The sequence below is a fragment of the Ursus maritimus genome, unplaced genomic scaffold (genome assembly GCF_017311325.1).
Source record: "Ursus maritimus isolate PB19 unplaced genomic scaffold, ASM1731132v1 scaffold_5, whole genome shotgun sequence".
Taxonomy (NCBI): Eukaryota; Metazoa; Chordata; class Mammalia; order Carnivora; family Ursidae; genus Ursus; species Ursus maritimus.
Genome location: NW_024426663.1, coordinates 15,956,551 through 15,981,344, shown reverse-complemented (window position 1 = coordinate 15,981,344; position 24,794 = coordinate 15,956,551). Strand labels below are relative to the sequence as shown.

Here is a 24,794-nt window from a genome sequence, read left to right as displayed (position 1 = left end):
TATTCTTTCCTGCTTTGTTGAAGATTAGTTGACCATATAGTTGTAGGTCCATTTCTGGGTTCTCTGTTCTGTTCTCTTGATCCATGTCTCTGTTTTTGTGCCAGTATCGTGCTGTCTTGATGATTACATCTTTGTAATATGGCTTGAAGTCCAGAATTGTGATGTCTGCAGCTTTGGTTTTCTCTTTCAACATTCCTTTGGCTATTCAGGGTTCTGGTTCCATACAAATTTTAGGATTGTTTCTTCTAGCTCTGTAAAAAAAATGCTGGTGTTATTTGGTGGGGATTACATTGAATGTGTAGATTACTTTTCGTAGTATACACATTTTAATGATATTTGTTCTTCCAGTCCATGAGCATGGAATGTTTTTCCATTTCTTTGTGTCTTCTTCAATTTCTTTCATAAGTGTTCTATAGTTTTGAGAGTACAGATCTCTTACTTCTTTGGTTAGATTTATCCCCAAGTTTCTTATGGGTTTTGGTGCAATTGTAAATGGGACCAATTCCTTGATTTCTCTTCTGATTCATTATTGATATATAGAAATGCAACAGATTTCTCTAAGTTGATTTTATATCCTGCAACTTTGCTGAATTTATTTATCAGTTCTAGCAATTTTTTGGTGGAATCTTTCAGGTTTACTACATAGAGTGTCACGTCATCGGTGACGAGTAAAAGTTTGACTTCTTCCTTGCTGATTTGGATGCCTTTTCTTTCTTTTTGTTGTCTGATTGCTGAGGCTAGTACTTCAAGTAGTATGTTGAACAACAGTGGTGAGAGAAGACATCCCTGTCGTGTTCCTGATCTTAGGGGGAAAGCTCTCAGTTTTTCCGCATTAAGGTTGATGTTAGCTGCGGGTCTTTTGTGTGTGTATATATATACATATATGTATATATATAGCCTTTATGATGTTGAGGTATGTTCCTTCTATCCCTACTTTCTTGGGTGTTTTTATCAAGAAAGGATGCTGTAATTTGTAAAATGCTTTTTCTGCAATTATTGAGAGGATCATATGGTTCTTATCCTTTCTTTCATTAACGTGGTATATCATGTTGATTGGTTTGCCGATATTAAACCACTCCTGCAGCCCAGGAATAAATCCCACTTGGTCATGGTGAATAATCCTTTCAATGTATTATTGGATTTGATTAGTTAGTATCTTGTTGAGAATTTTTACATCCATGTTCATCAGGGATATTGGTCTGTAATTCTCCTTTTTAGCTGGGTCTTTGTCTGGTTTGGGGATCAAAGTAATGTTGGCCTCATAGAATGAGTTTGGAAGTTTTCCTTCCACTTTTATTTTTTGGAACAGTTTCAGAAGAATAGGTATTTTTTATTTTTTAAAATTTATTTAAATTCAGTTGGGCAACATATAGTACATCATTAGTTTTTGATGTAGTCTTCAGTGATTCATTAGTTGCATTTAACACCCAGTGAATGTTTGGTAGAATTCCCCTGGGAAGCAATACAGCCCTGGACTCTTGTTTTTTGGGAGACTTTTGATTACTGATTCAATTTCTTTTCTGATTATGGGTCTGTTCAAATTTTCTATTTCCTCCTGTTTCAGTTTTGGTAGTTTATATGTTTTTAGGAATTTATCCATTTCTTCCAGATCGCCTAATTTGTTGGCATATAATTGCTCATAATATTCTCTTATAATTGTATTTCTTCAGTGTTAATTGTGATCTCTCCTCTTTCATTCATGACTTTATTTATTTGGGTCCTTTCTCTTTTCTTCTTGAAAAGCCTAGCTAGAGGTTTATCAGTCATACTAATTGTTTCAAAGAAATGGGTCCTAGTTTTGTTGACTTGTTCTGTTTTTCTTTCTCTTTCTTTCTTTCTTTCTTTCTTTCTTTCTTCTTTCTTTCTTTCTTTCTTCTTTCTTTCTTTCTTTCTTTCTTTCTTTCTTTCTTATTTCTATGTCATTGATTTCTGCTCTAATCCTGTTTCTCTTCTCCTGCTGGGTTTAGACTTTATTTGCCACTTTTTTTTGCAGCTCCTTTAGGTGTAAGTTTAGGTCGTGTATTTGAGACTTTTTTTGCTTCTTGGGGAAGGCCTGTATTGCTATATACTTCCCTCTTAGGACTGCTTTTCTTCATCCCAAAGGTTTTAGACTGTGCTATTTTCATTTTCATTTGCTTCCATGTATTTTTTAAAGTTTCTTCTTTAATTTCCTGGTTAACCCATTCATTCTTTAGTAGGATGTTCTTTAACCTTCATGTATTTGTGGTCTTCCCAGTTTTTTTTTCTTGTGGTTGACTTCAAGTTTCATAGTGTTGTGATCTGAAAATATGCATGGTATGGTCCCAATCTTTTTGTACTGTTTGAGGCCTGTTTTGTGACCCAATATATGATCTATTCTGGAGAATGTTTCATGTGCACATGAAAAGAATGTGTATTCTGCTGCTTTAGGATGAAATGCTCTGAATATATCTGTTAAGTTGACCTGGTCCAGTGTGTCTTTCAAAACCATTGTTTCCGGGGCGCCTGGGTGGCACAGCGGTTGGGCGTCTGCCTTCGGCTCAGCGCGTGATCCCGGCGTTGGGATCGAGCCCCACATCGGGCTCCTCCGCTATGAGCCTGCTTCTTCCTCTCCCACTCCTCCTACTGTGTTCCCTCTCTCGCTGGCTGTCTCTATCTCTGTCGAATAAATAAAATAAAATCTTTAAAAAACAAACAAACAAACAAAACAAAACCATTGTTTCCTTGTTCATCTTCTGCTTAGTTGATCTTTCTATTGCTCTGAGAGGGGTATTAAAATCCTGTATTATATCAATGAGTTTTTTTAAGTTATTGATTGATGTATATATTTGGCTGTTCCCAAGTTGGGGGCCTAAATATTTACATTTGTTAGATCTTGTTGGATAGACCCCTTTATTATGACATAGTGCCCTTCTTCACCTCTTATTACAGTCTTTGTTTTAAAATCTGGTTTGTTGAACATTATATCAAAAACTAATGATGTACTATATGTTGGCTAATTGAACATAATAAATTGAAAAAATAATTAAAAATAAAAAGAAACTAGTTTGTCTTATATAAGTAAGGCTATTCCATATTTCTTTTGATGTCCATTAGCATGATAAATGGTTCTTCACCCCTTCCCTTTCAATTTGGAGGTATCTTTGGGTCTTAAATGTGTGTCTTGTAAGCAGCATATCAGTGGACCTTGTTTTTTGATCTATTCTGATACCATATGCCTTTTGACTGGAGCATTTAGGCCATTTACATTCAGAGTAATTATTGATGGATATGAATTTACTGCCATTGTATTACCCGTAAGGTTGCCGTTCCTGTAGATTGTCTCTACTGCTTTCTAGTCTTTGTTGGTTTTGTTTCTTTCTTTCCTGCCCAAAGTCTCCCCTTTAATATTTCTTGCAGAGCTGGTTTACTGTTCATGAACTCCTATAGTTTTGGCTTGTCTTGGAAACTCTCTATTTCTCCTTGTATTCTGAACGACAGCCTTGCTGGATAAAGTATTCTTGGCTACGTATTTTTCCCATTTAGCACATTGAATATATCATGCTGCTCTCTTCTGGCCTGCCAAGTTTCTGTGGACGGGTTTGCTGCTAACCATATTTGTCTACCTTTGTAGGGTAAGGACCTTTTGTCTCTAGCTGCTTTCAGAATTCTCTTTATCTTTGTATTTTGCAAGTATCATTATGATATGTCTTGGTAGTGACCTGTTTTTGTTGATGTTGAAGGTAGTTCTCTTTTCCTCTTGCACTTGAATGCTTGTTTCCTCTCCCAGATTAGGGAAATTCTCAGCTATAATTTGTTCAAATAAACCTTCTACCCCTTTTCCCCATTCTTCTTCTTCTGGGACTCCTATGATAAGGATATTTTTGCACTTGATGGAATCACTTCTATGTTCATGCCTATGTTCATGATCTAATAGTTTTCTTTTCCTCTTTTTTTCAGCTTTGTTATTTTCTGAAATTGTATCTTTTATATCACCTATTCCTTCCTCCGATTCTTCCATCCTTGCTGTGATTGTATCCACTCTGTTTTGCATCTTAGTTATAGCATTTTTTTATTTAGGCCTGACTACTTTTTAGGTCTTATATCTGCAGCAAAGGTTTCTCTGGTGTCTTCTATGCTTTTTTCAAGCCCAGCTAGTATTCTTATAACTTGTTCTAAAATCTTTTTCAGTTACATTGCTTATATCTGTTTTGAGCAAGCCCTTGGCTATTTCTTCTTGAACTTTCTTTTAGGGAGAATACCTTCATCTTGTAATTTTCCTAAGTTCCTGTCTTTCATGTATTATGAAGGCCTGTTATGTTTCCTGCTCCTGAGAGTAATGCTATATTAAGAATGGGTCATACAGTTTCCAGGGCCTGGCACTTCAGGAACTGTTTCTGATGTATGCTGCCTGCACTCTGTTGTTATATCTTAGCTGCTCTTCCTCACAGGTCAGTCATCTACGGAATTCCTCCTAGCTGGCAGTGGGGAGTATTTGGGCCTTTAACTAGGTGTGCTTTGATTTGTTTGTTAAGATAACAAACAAATTTTTTTATCTTTTATCTTTTATTTTTTATCTTTTATCTTTTATCTTTCGATAAAAGAAAAGAAAAAAGAAAAAAAAAACAAACCTGGTCCAAAAGAGAAAAGGAACAAAAAAAGCAAAAAAACAACTATAAACTTGATTCCAAAAAAAAAAAAAAGGACAGAAAGAAAAAAGGAGAAAAGGGAACATACAAACAAACAAAAAACTGTAAGCCTGATTTCGAGGAAAAAAGTACATGCAGGGGGCCTGTATGGTTCCTGTGGGAGAGAGGCCCCCTGGGCTTGCTCTCAGTCAGACCTGCCCTAGTAAAGCTGCCTCTGCAGGCCATAGTGGGGTGGAGTTTTATATAAGGAGCTCCAGCCTCTACTGGGGCTGCTGTGTTTCTCTCTGAAGTCCAATAGTGCTGGTGGGTGAGGAGCAGTGTGGTGGTAGAAGATGGCATCACTCTGCCCTCTTGCTCCTGGGGAAGGGAACTGGTGGCCGCTGGTGTTCAGGAGGCCCTTACAGAAAAGTGAATGATCTCCCCTTCTGTGGCCCAAGCCTCTATGAGATCCCTGCCCTCAACCTGTCCATCCCTGGGCCTTTGGCAAGTCCGGCACCACAGTACTCCTGTGCTTTATCTCTGTTGTGCCGCTGGGATTCAAAACTCCAGATCTTAAATGACCTGGCAAGGCATGAACCAGTGCTCCTCCCCCAGAGAAGAGCCTTGCAGTGCTTCGCCCAGTGTCATGATGGTGTCTAGGATTTATGGTGAAGCACAGTGAAAAGCTGTTAATGACTTATCTGGAGGAGAACCTCACAGGGTTGCCCCCAGTGTCGCTTTGTCCCAAAAAAGCAGTCATGGCAATGAAGGTGCCTTGAGTCTATGGTGCAGCACAGCAAAAAGCTGCAACCATGTTATCTGCTCTCTGCATGTGCCTCTGTCCCCTGCTGTTGAATGGCTGCTCAGTGGCATCCACTGGGTCCCTTGTCCTTGGAGAAAGAATCTGTCGTCTTCCAAAGGTACTCCAGGAAGGAGGATGTTCTCTCCCAGCGCAACCCAGGGGAGCCCCACACCAGGCTGTCCACCGTCCACTCCGAGACCTCTGACCTCCCTTCCCCGGGGTACCACTGCCCGCCCAGCTTGGTTCCTGTGAATGGTGCGGACTTCTAAAACCTCAGAATTTGGGCTCCACAGTATACAAAAAACTTTAGTCAGTTCCTCTCAATTCCCAAGTCAGTGGTCCTGGGGGAGTGTTTTTCTTGTATGATCCCAATGCACTGCTCTCACTCCAACCCCCCATCCTCTCCGTAAAAAGGGCTCCCACCCCCTCCATGGCACTGCGGCTTTTCTCTCCCCCAGTTCACATCTCTGAACCTTGTAGCTGCCATGTTCTTTCCCTCTAAGTGTGTAGATTGTTTTCTTAATCCTCAGATGGATATCCTAGTTGTTCAAAATGTTTTGATGCTGATTTAGCAGCGTTCAAGGGACAAGCAAGCCCAGGGTTCTCCCACTACTCTGCCATTTTAATCCTTCCTTGGGAAATATCTTGATTTGAGGTGACTGTGTACTATACAAAACAAAGGGTGAATGGATGTTGCAAGTACAACCAGCAATCTCTGCCTTAGGCCTTACCATCCATATTATTTCCAGGAAGACATTTCCCAAGCAGATTGCTCACTTTCTCTGAAGAACCATTCTTAGCATGTTAGCCTGGGAAAAAGAATCCAAATACATTTATCTGAGCCCAAGATAGTTGTTTCTGTTTAAGTGACCATCTTGAAACAGAAGCTTCCCTCAGTGATTTTCAAAGCGCCATGGAATTGCTTCAAGAATTATCTAAGAGAGTGGATATGTACTCTCTAAATAACTTTCTTAACCTTCATATCTGTTTTATAAATTCTATTTCCTAGAGAAAGAATTCATCTGAAGAAAGCATTACTCTGTGGAAGTTTGAAAGCTGTTGTCAGTATCCTCTACAGATAGCAAAGGCTCTCTAGTTGGGGAATGTCAGAGCACATTTTGCCTCTCCCTTCTGTAGTCCTAGCACCATTGTATCATCCACGGACCAGTTCAACAGCATTGACCCACCAATTCCATTCCTGTTGTTATTTTTAAGACTTACTTGGCACAACAACAAATACCTACACAAAGGAAACGCCTCTTCATTTTTCCTTTTCTATCTGGTTTAAAGATAACCAATTCAGCTTGTAGATTTTGTTGCCTAAGGTGAAACGTCTTGAGCCTGTGTAACTTTTAGCTATAACAGTGCTTACCGTGTTAGAGCCAAAAACAACATACAGCACAACACAATTCAAACGTGTAGTAAGTTTAATTTCTGTAACTGATCTCATCTTGTTTTATAGCTCTCATTTCTGTTAGGGTAGTTTTGTTTTGTTTTGTTTTGAATCCCTAATTTTACCAGTTAAAGCTAGTCTTCTTTTCTAGTTTAAAATTGTTTTCTTGTAAATGTTTACTCAATCTAATGACTAAACTGTCCATTATCTGACATTGGCTCCCTTTCCTCTTCTCAAGATAATATTGAATGTAGGGGAAATTTAAGTATAAGGTAGGTGGGGCAGGAGCCTCTGTCCTCATGCCATCCTTTGGGTTCTTGTTGTAATCCATTAAGGTGACCTTCTATTTGTCTGGTTCCTGAGAATTCTACAGTAGGGTACATTTAGGTGTGGGTTGGTCTGTATGGTTTGTATTCCACCCCCCTTTTTTTTGACATTATCCTAATATTCCTCATTACTATCCAGCAACACTGTCATTTGCCTCTAGTTGTGAGGCAACTTCATTCTGTGTTCTTTGTCTTATGACACCAGTTCTGGGACTGAAAAACTATTGATGGAATGTTTTCAGCAGTGCATTTCAAGGTTCATTACAGTTCTCTTTTTTTAAGATTTTATTTATTTATTTGACAGAGAGAGAGCACAAGCAGGGGGAGCAGCAGGCAGAGAGAGAGGGAGAAACAGGCTCCCCGCTGAGCAGGGAGCCCAACTCAGGGCTCACTCCCAGGACCCTGGGATCATGACCCAAGCTGAGGGCAGACGCTTAACTGAGCCACCCAAGCACCCGGGTTCATTACAGTTCTTAAAGAGAAAAAGGTTAACTCTCTAAGAATATTAAATATTATCAGCCCAGTCCTATTTATACCAAACAGTATCAACAAAAGATCGCAAATTCCAAACTTGAGAAAATTTGTTGAAGCAAGGAACTTACATTCCTGAAGACACAAAAAGAAGACCTTGACCTCTTACCTCACTTCATATGCAAAAAGTTCAAAGTGGGTCATATACCTAAATACAAATGGTAAAGCCGGTAAAGCTTCTAAAGAATAGAATAACTTCATGTCTTTGGGATGAGCAAATATTTCTTAAGTTACAAAAAGTATGAACCATAAAAGAAAAGATTAGTAAACGACATCATAAAAAATTTTCATTGTGGAACCAGTGTCTCATGAGCAGGGCTCCAGTGTTTTCAAAGCACCACACCTAAGATAAGATAGACCTTCCAGGGGCGCCTGGGTGGCACAGCGGTTAAGCGTCTGCCTTCGGCTCAGGGCGTGATCCCGGCGTTATGGGATCGAGCCCCACATCAGGCTCTTCTGCTATCAGCCTGCTTCTTCCTCTCCCACTCCCCCTGCTTGTGTTCCCTCTCTCGCTGGCTGTCTCTATCTCTGTCGAATAGATAAATAAAATCTTAAAAAAAAAAAAAAGATAGACCTTCCATTCCAGGAGTGGGAGCTGAGCAGAAAGAGAGAGCCCCCACCTCTTGACTGCATTTGCCAGGGACTTAGCCTCAGCACAGGTAGTTGAGGTCAGGATGAGAAGTGTTGAAATCCTGTTCTTTTCAGGAAGAAAGTCCTCAGATTGGGAGGCTTGGGGTGAGGGAACTCTGTTCTTTGGTGCAACCTTCTGAAATGGAGTCTTTGCGTCACAAGGAGCAGTTATGAAGGGAGTGGTCTTGGTTCAGGTACCACATACTTTAGCCTTTCTGACCAAATTTTCATAGATTTTTCTGGAGTAGATATTTTTTTTTTTATTTGCTGTTTGCATATGGCCATTTCCAGAGCCCTTAAATGTATTTTTTATTTTTGTTTTTGAACTCTTCTTTAGGGGAGTGGGTCAGTGGGGTTTCTCATGCTATCATGCTAGAAGTCAGGACCAGGTGTGCAGTTTGGGACAGCTGGAGTCTCTTTTTATTTCTGGTGTGTTAATTTTACTTTTGAGCCCAGCTCCAGTATTGTTTTTTATTATATTCTACTTATTAATACTATATGGTTGGGTTAGAGGTGGTGTGTTAAAACCTGAACTTTGCTGTGCATCTCTTTTTTTAAATTGACATATAATTGACATACAGCATCGTATTAGTTTCAAGTGCACAACGTAATTACTTGATATTTGTATATACTGTGAGATGATTACCACAAAAAGTCTAGTTAACATTCTTCACCATAATAGTTAAAATTTTTTTTCTTGTAATGAGAATTTTTAAGATTTACTCTCAGTAACTTTCAAATATGAAATATAATAATTTTAAATATAGGCATCATGCTGCACATTACAACCCCATATCTTATTTATTTTATAACTTGAAGTTTATGCCTTTTGACCCATTTTGCCAACCTCCCTTTGGTCCCTTGTCTGCAATCATCAGTCTCTTTCCTCTATCTAGGAGCTTGTGTATTGTTTTTTGTTTTTGTTTTATATTCCACAAAAAAGTGAGATCATACAGTATTTCTTTTTCTCTGTCTGAGAAAAGGATCCTCCATGGTGTCACAAATGGCAAGATTTCATTCTTTTTTTTTTATGACCGAATAATATTCCAGTGTGTGTGTGTGGACATTTTCTTCACCCATTAATCTAGTAATCTATGAATCTGTCGGTGGACACAAGATTATTTCTATATCTTGGCTATTATAAATAAGGCTGGAATGAATATGGGATTGCATTTTTTTTAATTGTTAGTGCTTTCATTTTCCTCAGATAAATACCCGGAAGTGGCTTGCTAGATCTATGGTATTTTTATTTTTAATCACTTGGAGAAATTCCATACTGTTTTCCATAGTAGCTGCATCAATTTACATCTCCATCAACAGTGTACAAGGACGCTCCACATCCTTACCAACATTTGGTATTCCTTGTCTTTTTTTTTCTTGATAGTCGGCATTCTAGCAGGTGTGATGCAATATCTCACTGTGATTTTGATTTGCATTTTCCTGATGATTAGTGATGTTGAGCATCTTTTCATGTACCTCTTGGTAATCTGTATGTCTTTGGAAAACTATTCAGATTTTCTGTTCACCTCAGTCAGAATTGTTTTGCTATTGAGTTGTATGAGTTTTAAAATATTTTGGATAATTAGCCCTTTATTAGATATATAATATGCAAATATTATCTCCCATTCAATAAGTTGCCTTTTCATTTTGACGGTTTCTTTTGCTGTGTAGATTTTTAGTTTGACGTATTCTCTTTTGTTTATTTTTACTTTTGTTGCCTTTGCTTTTGGTGCCAAATTCCAGAAATTATTGCAAAGACATGTCAAAGAACTGACCAGTTGTGTTTTCTATTGTAAGTTTTTTGGGTGGGGGGGGGTGCCTGCGTGGCTCAGTTGGTTGAGTGTCCAACTCTTGATTTCCGCTCAGGTCATGACCTCAGGGTTGTGAGATTGAGCTCCGTCTTGGGCTCTGCACTGGGCATGGAACCTGCTTATGATTTTCTCTCTCCCTATCCCTCTGCCCCTCCTCCCGTCTCCCCATAAAAAAACAAGTAAATGGAGTTTTATGGTCTGGGTCTTACATAAAGCTTTAATCCATTTTGAGTTGATTTTTGTTTATCGTATAAGATAGAGGTCCAGTTTTACTCTTTTGCATGTGACTGCCCAGTTTTCCCAACACCATTTATTGAAGAGAATGTCCATTTCCCATTGTGTATTGTTGGCCTTTTTGTTTTGTTTTGTTTTAAAGATTTTATTTATTTATTTGATAGAGTGAGCACAAGCAGGGGAGCAGCAGAAGGAAAGGGAGAAGTAGGCTCCCTGCTGAGCAGGGAGCCTGATGCAGGGCTTGATCCAAGGCCCTGGGATCATGACCTAAGCTGAAGGCAGATGCTTAACCAACTGAGCCACCCAGGCACCCCGGCCTCTTTGTTATAAACTAATAACCATGTAAGTGTGGGTTTATTTCTGGCCTCTCTAATTTGTTCCTTTGTTCTTTGTGTCTCTTCTAATGCCAGTGCCATCCTGTCTTGATAACTATAGTTTTGTAATAGAGTTTGAGATCAGGAAATATACCTCCAGCTTTGTTGTTCTTTCTTAAGATTGCTTTTGATATTCAAGGTCTTTTATGGTTCCATTCAAATTTTAGAATTGCTCATTCTGTTTTTGTGATAAATATCATCAGTACTTTGTTAGGGATTACATGAATTCTGTAGATTGTTTTCGAAATTATGGACATTTTAATAGTGTTAATTCTTTTAATCCATTAGCGCAAAATATCTTTCCATTTATTTGTGTCTTTTTCAATTTATATTTTTAATGGCTTACAGTTCTGAATGCACAGATCTTGTACTTTTTTGGCTTAATTTATTTCTAAGTATTTTATTCTTTTTGATGGTATCATAAATGTGATATTTTATTTCTCTATAGTTCATTATTGTATAGAAATGCAACAGATTTTTGCATATTGATTTTGTATCCTGCAACTTTACTGAATTTGTTGATTAATTCAGAAAGTTTTTTGGTATAGTTTGGTATATATAAAGTCTCTTTCATTTCTGATATATTTGTTGAGTACCCCCTTTTTCGTAGGCTAAAGTTTTATTAATTTTCATTATCTTTTCAAAGAATCAGATCTTAGTTTCATTCATTTTTTCTGTTATCTTTTTAGTCTCATTTATTATTTTTCTGATTTTTGTTATTTCCTTCTTTCTACTAACTTTGGGTTTTGTTTGTTCTTCTCTTTCTAGTTCCTCGAGATGTAAAGTTAGGTTGTTTGAGATTTTTCTTGACCTTGAAATAACCATTTATCACTATAAACTTCCCTCTTAGAACTTCTTTTGCTGAGTACTGTATGTTTTGGTATCCTGAATTTCCATTTTCATTTGTCTTAATGTAGTTTTTTATTTCTCTTGATTTATTTGATTCATTGGTTGTTTAATAGCATGTTGTTTACCACATAGTCATGAATTTTCTAATTTCTTCTTGTAATTGATTTCTAGTTTCATACCATTGTGGTCAGAAAAGATGCTTGATATGACTTCAGTCTTATTAAATTTATTAAGACTTTTTCTGTGGCCTAATCTTTGATCTGTCCCGGAGAATGTTCCATGTGCACTTAAGAAGATTGTGTACTCTGTTGGATAGAATGTGTATATGTCCATTAAGTCCATCTGGTATAATGTGATTTTTAAGGCTGATGTTTCTTTGTTGATTTGTCTCAGGCTGATGGGAAGCCAGTCCCTCAAGCAGCAAGTTTTAAAGTAAGCAAACATATGTAGTTCTTTGGGACTATAAGCATAAGCTCCAGTTGCTACCAGAGCCAAGGTATCCAGAGGAGTTGATCTGGGCAGAAGCTGCAAAAATTGTAGCTCCAGATGACTGTATAAGCTCCTTTCTGGGAGATATGGGCAAGCTGCAGCAAGACTGAGGGAGAGGGTCTCCTTGCCTCTGCTACCTGTGAGCATCTCCATAGACATCTAGATGTGTGTCAGACCTGAAGCCTGCCCCTCAAGCTGAAGATCCAGGACAAGTAAAAAGGCCTCTTTCACAGACATTCAGGAAATATGTTTTAGTCTTCAGGAACATAAGCTTTCCCTGGCCACCAGAACAGGCAGTCAAGGGGCATCCCCTGCATGGCAGCAGCAAAGACCAGAGCACCAGAAGTAAAATAACTTCATCAGATGTGTGTGAAAGTTCCCTTCCAAAAGATACTGGTGCTCTGGTGCATGGTAGATGGAGAGTAAGAAGATAGTGCCCATCTTTCAAGGTTTCTGGAAAGTATTACAGATAGCCCTCAGATGGGTTTTGAATTAGAAGCCTGCCCCTCAGGCTGCAGCTGTGATGATAAACTAATAGGCCTCTTTGACAGAAGATTGAACTCCTGGCTTCTTTGCCTTTTTCTGTGCCCTGGGAGTAGAAGCTATTTAAGAATTCCTTCTTCATTGCTTAGTTTCCTGTGGGAACCATGACCGTAAGCGCCACTGACTCCCAGAGCCAGGTGATGTAGAGGTGAACCCTGATGGCAGCCACAAAAACTGTGGTGCTAGACAAGGACATAAGCTCCTTTCTGGGAGATAACAGTGAGCTGGGGTGAGGCAGAGAGCACAGAGATTTCATTTACTGGCCTCCGTTCCCTGAGCGCTTCTCCACAGGACCCTAGATGTGTGCCAAAGCAAACGCCTGCCTCTTAGGCCTAAGCTCCTAAACAAGCAGTTAAGCCTCCTTCCCAGAAAGACTGCTGTGTGTTGGTGGGGTGGGGTGGGGGGTCATCTGCACTCTGTGTAGTGCCCTGGGAGTGGTAATCTACCAAGAATGGTCTCTTCAATTGTTACAGTCCTGTAGGACCCAGGAACATAACCTTACCCCCAGCCTCCACAGTCAGGTGAAGAAAGAGCATCCCCTGGGTGTCATTCATAAAAACTGGGGTACCAAAAGGTGTAACAGTTCCCGTCTGGAAGATAATGGCACACTTCAGTGCAGCAAAGGGAGAATGTGTAGATGGTGGCCACCAGATAGAGTGAGGCTGAGGGTTTGTAAAGGTGGTGCCCACTGGAATGAAACAAAAGGATGATGCCCACAGGTTACAGAGCAGCAAAGGGGGGTGTATGGTGCTGCCCATTTTGGGGGTGGGGAAAGGCCTAGGCTTTTGAAAAACCAAGGGGTTGGTTTTATGGTGAGCATGTGTTTCAGTCTTTCCTACCTGCTTTGATGTGGTGTTTTTCTCATTTGCCTGATGTGTAGCTATTGCTTAGCTAGTTTTTAGGTTTTTTCCCAGAGTGGATTGTTCCATGCTTAGCTGTAGATTCAGTGGGTCCATGAAAGGAGGTCAGGATCTTTCTACATTGCCATCTTGAAGTAGAACCTCACTGTGTATCTTTATTTAAAATCTGGGTCAGATTCTTCACATTTCTATAACTCATGTTCTTATTATCTAAAATGGGGCTCTCAATACAAATCTCAATATGGGCTTAGAAGGTATTTAATTGGCTATTTTATATAGAGTGTCTGGCACATAGCCTGGTTTACTGTAGCAATAAAAAATTAAGCCCTGGTTCTTTATTCCTAGTCTCGATCTACTTCCTCTTCTCAACATGGTTACCCTCATGAAGGATATATCAGTGCCTAATTCCCAATTTGTAATGGATAGACTCCAAAGTGGCTCCCATCATCCCCACCTCCTGGCATTCATGCTCTTCGGTGATCCCTTCTCCCTGAGCGTGGGCAGGATGAGTGATTTGCTTTTGACCATTAGAATTTCTTAAAAGTGATGGAATGAGCATGGTGTGTGTGATTACATTACATGCAGTTGTAACATTGACCTTGCAAGGAGATTCTTTGTCCCTTGCTGACTTTGAGGAAGAGGCCATTTTGGGAAGACACGCATGGCAAGTAACTGAGGTCCCGAGTCTGATAGTCTGCAGGGTAATGAATGTTGTCTTGAACTTTGTTGTGTGAACTTTGAAGTGGATCCTTCCCCACTTGGGCCTCAGATGAGACTGCAGTCCTGGCTGATGCTTTCATTTTAGCTAATGTCCTAAAAACCATGCCCAGACACTTGACACACAGAGACTGTGAGATAATGTGTATTGTTTTAAGCTGTTAAATTCTGTCAGTAATTTTAAGTAGTAGTAGTTACCTAATCCAGATCTTTTTTGGTTCAAATAATTATATTTTGAAAAGAAAAGTGTTTTATAAGGTTTTGAATTCTTTAAATTCTGGAGAAATCAGAGTTTACTGCTTTATTGATGGTACTGTTGAAAAATTTCCCAAAGGCAAAGCAGATAGTTTTGTCATTGTGTGAAAAAATAGCTGATGCTGAATATACTGGTCTTATAATTCCCTATTAAAATTTAAGAGCTTTCAGGCATCTTGTTACAAATATTTTGCAGTGGAATTTTCACATACTGCAGTTCTGTGGTGCGCGCGCGTGTGTGTGTGTGTGTGTGTGTGTGTGCATGTGTATTAAAAAAAAAAAAAAACTTGTAACATAAAATCTACCTCCTTAGCCTTTTTTTAAGTGTATAGTACAGTAGTGTTAAGTATATTCACCATGTTGTGAAACAGAGCTCCAGAATTTTTCCATCTTGTAAAACTGAAACTCTGTACTCATTACACAACTCTTCTTTTCCCTAGCCCCAAGTAACCACCATTCTACTTTCTTTCTCTATGAATTTGACTAGTTTAGCTACCCCGTATAAGGGGAACCATACAGTTTTTGTCTTTTTCTGGCTGTCTTATTTCATTTAACACAATGTCCTCAAAGTTCATCCATGTTGTAGCATGTGATAATATTTCTGTCCTGTGAAAGTCTGACTACAGCCTTTTTATGTTTTTAATTATGAAATATTAAAAGCATAATGAAGAGTATTAAAAAACTTTAATTTTTTTTTATAAAAATGCTAACTACAAATAAACTGAAGCTCTCTGTGACTCAGGAATATATGAAATGGAATAATAGAATACTTTGAGTAAGCACATATTGGTAGACAAGTGATTAATTTTCACATTTCTTGCTAGATAATTCTATAAAGAGTGGTAGAGACAACAAAAATGTAAAATATCTGAAATACACATTATCATCTGTATTTTATTAAGAATTAATTCACACTGTTTCACCTAGTAATTGATAAACCAATAATAAAATAGATACATCTTTATAATTACACAAAATACGGTTAAACAGAACACAGAAGGAAGATAACATTTTTGTAATAAGCATATTGAGACTTATAAAGTATTAGGGTTCATTTCTTTTGTTAACTTACACAAATGCAAAATAAACATGAGAGAGTAAACATTTTGAAATGCCATTCTTATACTTAAGAAACATGTCGAGCATAAAGTCAAAATGATCTGATAAATCAATGTGTTATCATTTAACATACCCAGTTAAAAGTTTTATTACACTTACGGCTGCAATAATTTCATTGAGCAAATATAGAAGAGAATTCATCTGGGGGCGCCTGGGTGACTCAGTTGGTTAAGCAACTGACTCTTGATTTTAGCTCAGGTCATGATCTCAGGGTCATGAAATCGAGCCCCACATCAGGTTGTGTCTTGGGCATGGAGCTCTGTGTTGGGCATCTCTATCCCTCTGCTCCTCCCCACTGCTTACTTGCTCTCAGTTTCTCTCTCTCTCAAAAAAAAAAAAAAGAAAGAAAGAAAGAAAAGGAAAAAAAAATTCATCTATAAGCTCTTCTGTTTTCCACTTTTCTCTCCTTCCAACTGATCTACTTCTCCCCTTACTATTCTAAATTCATTTCAAATGGAGCCATAGAGATTTTTTTTTCTAGAGGAAATAAGTTACTTCTCAGGATTACTATAGTAATGTACAGATTCAGTTAAAAAAAATAGTGTTAAAAGATGATTTTTTTAGATACATTAGAAGACAAAGAACTCAAATATGAACTCCTTTACTTTATAAGATTATTTAGTTTATTGGATCAGTTTATTTTTGACTTTCTATTTTAGTGTCTTTTCTAATAAAATACAGTATGCAGTTTTACACAGACCACAAAGCTGAAGAAAGTCACTGTTATCTTAAATTATTATAGTAACTGTTTGTAGGTAAGTTAATTTCTCATGAAAATTTCTTACCATTTTTTAAATGGTCTGTATAGAATTTTTAAATTATTTATTTATTTTAGAGAGAGACAGAGCAAGTGAGCAGAGGGGCAGGGAGAGGGAGAGAATCTCAACCAGACTCCACACTGAGTGTGAATCCCAAGGTGGGGCTCGATCCCTCAACCCTGAGATGAGGACCTGAGCCGAAACCAAGAGTCTGACACTTTAGCTCACTGTGCCACCCAGGCACCCCAGTTCTGTATAGAATTTTTAGAAATTATTTCAACCATGTCTTAAAACACTTGGCTCATGATTATACCGATCAACAAAAATACATTTTTTAGAAATAAAATGTGTTACTGGTAGGCAGCTAGCTACATGGCCATTTATATGTTTTTTATGTAGGAATTAATGCAAGAGATTTTTCTAAGGTGGCCTCCTCTGCACTCTAAGCTTTTACTTTTTGAAAAATGCATAAGTACTTTCCTTTGGAAATTATGTAGCCTACACATATTTTATAAAAATCACAGAATGTGGGAATATGGACAATCTGAGAACATCAGAAACATGATGTTCGATATCATATGGTCTAAAATAGATAAGGCTTCTCTCAGATATCCTGTAGATTGCTCAACAGTCGAATTGCCTTTTTGTCTTCTTTTTATGACAGTCATTCAAACAACTGTGTTTATTAATTGCCCACTACATGAACAACTCTGTGGCAGGTATTTGGGGAGACTATGAAATCCCTTAAAAAGGAGACTTCGTATTATAAGCCCTTTGAGATTTTCATAATCTAATACCATGTACTAATAGGAAGGATATAGTAAATATAACTTGACATAGAGGGCACTAGAACACATTCCATTTCCTTTGTGTGTGTGTGTGTGTGTGTGTGTGTGTGTGTGAATGTAATAGAAATAAAAGAAATAACAGAAACTATGGTATTGCTGGAATGAATTTTGAATGTTATTTTGGAAGAAAGATGCTTTTTAGTTGGGAAAATGGTAAGCTTGTGAACCAAGAGGATGACAAACAGTTGCTTGAATATGGAGATAATGGGTATAGGATCGGAAAGCATAGGGTTGAAAGTTTGAACGTGGTGTTTGAAACACCATTATAGGCAGAGATGGGACTAAAGTTATACTTCAGGAGGATGTTTTTATGGTTATGATTCAGATAAACTGTATGAGGAAGAGGCTTTGGGAAAGGAGGCTGGTATATTGTTGGATTTTAAAAGTGACTAAGACCTGAACGTGGGCTATAGCTATAAAATTAAATTGAAATTTTCAGATGACCCTCAAGGGGCTATGTTACTCTTTTCAACTTAACATCTAAGTGCTTTATTTAAAAATCCTTCGGGAAAAGATTTCCAAACATTTTGTCTGTTGTCATAGATACTTCAAGACTAAGAAGAAAAAAAAATAATTCAAAGGGAACACGAGATGGCAGCAGTTATATCATATAAAGAGAACAACTGAGGAACGAAAAACATTTGAAATTATTTTTAAAGTAAAAAATATGTAGCACTTTATTCTTTATGTGGTGTATTCCTTTTCATTTCAGAGATTACTCAGTTATTGGTTTCATGCTTCACAGCACATCTGAGGTTCATTCTGACTGTAGTAAAAATCCTACTCCATTACATGTGATTATTTCCTAAAATAAAGCTGTTGCTGTTTTCTGCAGATTATGGTTCCTCTGTGTTATCTGTGGCAGAAGAGTTCTGGATGGTGCAAAATTGTTTTAAATGTTCCAGCATCGTTTTTTCTTCCTCTTCTAGTCTTTCATCCTTCCTCATTTCCCATCTAAAAGAAAAATCACATCTTAGTATTTTTGAACTTCCAAACTGTAGTCAACACTCAGTTATTCAAGGTTTGAATATGTGTAGTGACTGGTTTACTGAGGCATCTATTTCTCCTTGTTTATTCTTTTACTGACTTCTCTCGGGCTCGAAATTTCATTGGCACTGCTCCTGCAGAATGGGCCAGAAAAATGGGAGAGGAAAGTGCAGTCAAACCAGTTCCAGTCTAGGGTAAAGTTTTAAAGTATTGTTTTAAATATGTTAATTTTAAAAAATTTATATGCCTTACTAGGATATACATGCATATAAATAAAACCTAGAATTAACAATAAGCAAATATTTTGCATAGTATTTTTCCTCACTGATCAGCATATCAGTGGCTTTAAGTTGCAGAGAAATGTGCCAGGAAGACCTCAGCAGCAAGAAGAATATCAAGCTAAATTGAATATACCTTAAAGGCAGGTCAGTCTATTTCTAGAAATAATACCAGATTTGAAATAATCTTGTTAAAATGACCCAAGAAAAGTAGCAAATTGTTAGCAAAATTCCATAGGGAATTGGCTAAAAAAGAGAGACTAAAGACTCTAATTTTGGGTGACTGATTGGGAGATATTTAACAAACTGTCAGAATATGGAAGTGTATATGAATATAATCTTAAAAGTAAACAGCACAATAACCCAAGTATGGTTAATTCCTTCTGCTCCTTCCTCTTATATGCCACTTCCTCAGGTCTGGGCAGGGCACACTTGACCCAGCAATCTAACAGTGAATCATCCACATGTATTTTCTTGCTCTTTTCCTCACTCCTAATTCTACCAACCCCCAAGCCATCTACCATGATATACTGTCACAAAAGGATTTTAAATCCAATGTTTTAATCCTAAAAAGATAACATCCTAAAAGACCCTCGGCTATAAGGGGACAGGATTTCTAACAACAAACAAGGAGCTATGCACTGAATGTCTTCCAGAAGCCCACTATTTTATTATATTCAGAACTCCCGAATAAGAGTCTATCATATGTGAAGAAAGTATGTTGAGTTTGGAGTGGGATCTTTCTGGTTTTCTTCACTGAAAAGAAAGCAGGGGCATTGCATTTTCCATAGAAACCTCCTACTAGGATCCTTGTTCCCACACGCAGGTTTTTTTGGAGTGTTGGGCTCACTATGCCCTGACCAGTCCTGGGAAGTAGTTTATATAAAGAAGGAAGGAAGAGTGGAGAGAAAGAATTATCTGAGAAATGAGACTTGGGTTTAATCTACATTTCTTCATCATTGTCTGCCTGGGATTCTCCTCATCTCCTAGCCCCAATCTTGGCTGGATTGAAAAACTGTAATTCACGGTTGTCTTAATTTCTCTATATGTTCCCATATGGTCAGAGTTAGGTCATTGGTCATATAAGTTTTAATAACAACTTGAAGGATAAAGAGATTTTTCACTACTACACTACTCAGTCATGTGACAAGGGGCAATTCTCCCCAGGTCAGTATTTCGAAATTTAAAATTTAGCCCATAAGGTTACCTTCTACTGTTTTCATGGAATTTTAAAGATCAAAAACTGTCACTTGTTATTCCCATTCTACAGAGAAGTAAACTGAGATACAGAATGTTAATGTCACTTGCCCAGGTATCCTTGGATTGAAATCAGGGAGTTAGGCTCTAGAATCTACTTAGAAATGCAACACTCACCATGTTTTAAAACGATTTACATTTATCATTAATTAATGGTATGAGCAGTTTATTTTATTTCCTAAAAAAATGTTGCCCAAATTGGGCTGTATGTTAAAAAAAAAAAAAAAAAAAAGCCCTAAAATTCAGTAAATACATGAAATCCAAACATGGAAAATTAGTTTTACCTTTCTTATTGCATGGAAAGGTGCTAATATTGTACTGAGTAAATGAATTATTTTATGAATGTCAACAGAACAAAATATGTAATATGCACATAAATATTTTGATCATTGTCTCTCCTTGTGAAAATTGAAAGCACGATCTCTGCTTCATTTAAATATCTGTATAATTAATGTAATTTAAATGGATTGTATACATAATAGAATCCAAGATAAGGATTTTTGAAGCTTCATGAGAATTGTGGGCACCTCAAAGTGTAATTGAGCTGTTAGCAATTAATGATATTAAGCAACATAATTTATCTACCACAGCCTTCTTATATTTGCTTTGTGCTTATTAAGAAGAAATCATTTCCTATGAGAAGAAGAAATCATTTCATATGAGAATAAGAAATTTTGACAAAGATAGGAAAAAATATTACAACTACGTTTTCTCTAATAATTTTACTTTATCGAATAAAACATTAGGGATTTGACATGTATGTCTGTTTACCTCAAGCCTTGTTTTATTTCAAATCTATAATTTTTTTTTGAAGTACAACTGACATATTAGTTTCAGGAATACAACATACTGGTTTCATATTTATATACATTACAAAATGATCACCAGGATGAGTCTAGTTACCACCTATCACCATACAAGACTATTATTACAATATTGTTGACTACATTCCCTGTGCTGTAAAATATATCCCCATGACTTATTCTATAACTGGGAGGTTGTATCTTAACCTCTCTCAATTATTGCATCAGTGCCTGCACTCGCCTCCCCCCTGGCAACCACGTTTGTTCTCTGTATCTATGAGTCTGTTTCTGTTTTGTTCATTTGTTTTGCTTTTTAAATTCCACATGTAAGTGAAGCCATATGATATTTGTCTTTCTGTGACTTACTTCACTTAGCATGACATCCTCTAGGTCTGTCCATGTTGTCGTAAATGGCAAGAATTCTTTTTTTAATGGCTGAGTAATATTCCACTGTATATATGTACACTACTATTTTATCTATTCAGGCTATCTCTGGACACTTAGGTTGCTTCCATATCTTGGCTATTGTAAATAATGCTGCAGTAAACATAGGGGTGCACATATCTTTTCAAGTTACTGTTTTTGTTTTTGCCCAGATAATCCCCAGAAGTGGAACTGATTGATCATACAGGTCTATTTTAACATTTTTAAGAAACCTTCATACTGCTCTTCATAGTGACTTCACCAGTGTACCTTCCCACCAACAGTGCAAGAAGATTCTCTTTTCTCTACATTCTTGTCAACATTTGTTATTTCGGGTCTTTTTGATAGTAACCATTTTGACAGGTGTGAGGTGACATCTCATTGTGGTTTTGATTTGCATTTCCCTGCTGATTAGTGATGTTGAATATATTTTCATATGACTGTTGGCCATCTGTATATGTTCAGAAAAATACCTATTCAGGTTCTCTCCTCATTTCTTGAATATATTTTCATATGACTGTTGGCCATCTGTATATGTTCAGAAAAATAATATTCAGGTTCTCTCCTCATTTCTTAATCAGAGTTTGCTTTTCTGATAGTGAGTTTTGAGGGTTTTTTTTTTTAAATATATTGGAGACATTATTTTCAAATATCTTTTCCAGTCAGTAGGTTTCCTTCTTGTTCTGTTTTAGTTTGATGTAGTGCCATTTTAATTTAAAAAAAATTTTTTTTAAGTTTTTTTAAGGTAATCTTCATACCCCACATGGGGCTCCATCTCAAGACCCCAAGATCAAGAGTTGGAAGTCAAGTTGCCTTCCAACTGAGCCAGCTAGGCGCCCCATGTGGTGCCATTTTAAAAATTTTGCTTTTATTGTCCTTGTCTGAGGAGAGTGATCCAAAAAAATACTGCTAAGACAGACGTCAGAGAGCTTACTGCCTATGTCTTCTAGGAGTTTTATGGTTTTATGTGTTACACTTAAGTCTTTTATCCATTTTGCATTTATTTTTGTATATGGTATTAGAAAATGGTCCAATTTCATTGTTTTGCATGTAGCTGTTCCTGTTTGTTTTCCCAACACCATTTACTGAAGAGTGTTGAAGAGATCCTCTTTTTCCCACGGTGTATTCTTATCTCCGTTGTCATAGATTAATTGACCATATAAGCATGGGTTAATTTCTGGGATGTCTGTTGTTTTCCACTGATGTGTGTGTGTGTGTGTGTGTGTGTGTCTTTCTCTCTCTTTTTTTTTTTTTTTGGCAGTACCATACTGTTTTCATTACTAAAGCTCTGTACTCTAGTTTGAATTAAGGAGCATGGTACCTCCCTATTTATTCTTCTTTCTCAAGATTGCTTTGGCTACTTGGGGTCTCTATAGTTACATACAAATTTTAGGATGATTTCTTCTTGTTATGTGAAAAATGCCATTGGTATTTTAATAGGGATTATGCTGAATCTGTACATTTCTTTGGGTAGTATGGACATTTTAACAGTATCAGTCCTTCCAATCCATGAGCATGGTGTATTTTTCCATTTATGTTCTTTTCAGTTTCTCTCATCACTGTCTTACAATCTTCAGAGTACAGGTCTTTCACCTCTTTGTTTAAATGTATTCCTAGGTATTTTACTCTTTTTGATGCAGTTGTAAATGGGATTGATTTTTTTCTTATGGTTTGTTATTAGTGTAGAGAAACACAACAGATTTCTGTATATTAATTTTTTATCCTGCAACTTTACTGACTCCACTTGTTAATTACAATAGTTTTTTTTAGTGGAGTCTTTCCATTTTTTTATATATAGCATTAAATCATCTGCCAATAGTGGCAGTTTTACTTCTTCCTTTCCAGTTTTAATGCTTTTTGTTTGCCAAAATTCTATGGCTAGGACTTCCAATACTACGTTGAATTAAAGTGGCACCCTTGTCTTTTTCCTGTACTTAAAGGAAAGGTGGGAAGAGGCAAAGGGCGAGGGAGAAGCAGGCTCCCCACTGAGCAGGGAGCCCAATGTGGGACTTGATTCCAGGACCCTGACATCATGACCCAAGCCTAAAGCAGACGCTTAGCTGACTGAGCCACCGAGGTACCCCTGGGGACCTCTTTTTTCCTTGATGAGTCTGGTGAATGGTTTATCAGTTTTATCTTTTCAAAGAACCAGCTCTTAAATTCATTGATGTTTTCTATTTTTTTCTGTGTTGATTTCCTCTCTGAACTTTATTATTTCCTTCCTTTTACTAATTTTGGGCTCTGCTCTTAGTTAGGTATAAAGTTAGATTGTTTGATATTCTTTTTCTTGAGGTAAGTTTCTCTGTGAACTTCCTTCTCAGACCTGCTTTTGCTTCATCCCTTAGATTTTGGAACAGCATGTTTCCATTTGTCTTAAGGTATTTTTAAATCTCCTCTTTGGTATTTTCATTAATGCATTGGTTATTTAATATCATGTTGTTTAGACTTTATGTGGTTTTTTTCCCTAGTTTTCTTCTTGTAATTGATGTCTAATTTTATCCCATTGTGGTCTGAGAAGAAGCTTGTTATGGTTTCAATCTTATATTTATTGAGGCTTGTTTTATGGCCTAACATGTGGTCCTTTCTGGAGAGTGTTCCATGTGTACTTGAAAAGAATGTGTATTCTGTTGTTTTTGGATAGAATGTTCTATTCCATCTGGTCTAATGTGTCATTTAAAGCCAATGTTTCCTTGTTGATTTTCTGTCTGGATGATCTATCCAATGATGTAAATGCAGTATTAAAGTCCCCACTACTGTTGTATTACTGTCAGTTTCTCCTTTTATGTCTGTTAATATTTGCTTTATATATTTAGGTGCTTCTATGTTGGGTGCAAAGATATTTACAATTGTTATATCTCCTTGTTGGATTGATCCATTTATCATCATATAATGCACTTCTATTTTGTAGCAGTGTTTTAAAGTCTATTTTCTGTGATATAAGTATTGCTACCCCAGCTTTCTTTTTGTTAGGATTTACATGAAATATCTTTTTCCATCCTTTCACTTTCAGTCTGTGTATATCTTTAGATCAAAGTGAGCCTTTTGTAGGCATCATTTAGATAGGGTCTTGTTTTGTTTTTTTAAATCCCTTCTGCCAACCTTTGATTTCTGATTGGAGAATTTAGTCCATTTACATTTAGAGTGATTGGAGATAAGTAGGTATTTATTCAATTTGTTAATTTTTTCTGGCTGTTTTTGTAGTGCCTTTTTGTTCCTTTCTTCTCTTGCTGTTTGATGCCTCTTTTTTTTAGTGTAATGTTTGGATTCCTTTTGCTATATTTTTTTGTGTATCTCTGGCAGGTTTCTGGTTTGTGGTTACCATGCCCCCCCCACACACACATACACGCACCCACACACAGTTGATGGTCACTCAAGTTCATTTACATTCTAAAAGCACATTTTTACTACCCCCAACTTTTATGTTTTTGACGTATTTTACATCTTTTTATTTTGTATATCCCTTACCTAATTATTGTAGTTGCAGTTGATTTTAGTACTTTTGTTTTTAAACTTCATACTGGCTTTATAAGTGATTGGTTCAGTACATTTATTACATAATTGCCTTTACCAGAGAGATTTTTTCTTTCATATATTATCTTATTTTTAGTTGTGACCTTTTCTTTTCTGCTTTAATAAGTTTCTTTAGCATTTCTTGTAAGGCTGTTTCTGTGGTAATGAAATCCTTTAGCTTTTGCTTGTCTGGAATACTTTCTTTTTCCTTCAATTTTGACCTTTACCAGGTATAATATTCTTGGTTGTAAGTTTTTTCCTTTCAGCACTTTGAAGATATCATGCCACTCCCTTCTGGCCTGCAGAGCTTTTGCTGAAAAATCAGCAGGTAGATTTATCTGGATTCCCTTGTATATAACTAGTTGTTTTTCTCTTACTGATTTTTGACATTTTAATTATATGCCTTGAAGT

At 37.0% G+C, this 24,794-nt stretch overlaps 1 protein-coding gene and 1 long non-coding RNA gene across 4 annotated transcripts in view; one reads left to right on the top strand and one right to left on the bottom strand.

The window, feature by feature from the left end:
• The window catches only part of LOC103672174, a 108,032-nt gene that overhangs the window by 5,509 nt on the left and 77,729 nt on the right, over positions 1-24,794 (top strand). The window lies entirely within an intron of this gene.
• Positions 16,488-24,794, bottom strand: part of KIAA0825 (KIAA0825 ortholog) — a 365,682-nt gene continuing 357,375 nt past the window's right edge. The window contains exon 21 of the mRNA XM_040622093.1: positions 16,488-18,079. Coding sequence (XP_040478027.1) covers positions 17,962-18,079 — 118 coding nt within the window. The 3' untranslated portion in view covers positions 16,488-17,961. The remainder of the gene's footprint in view (positions 18,080-24,794) is intronic.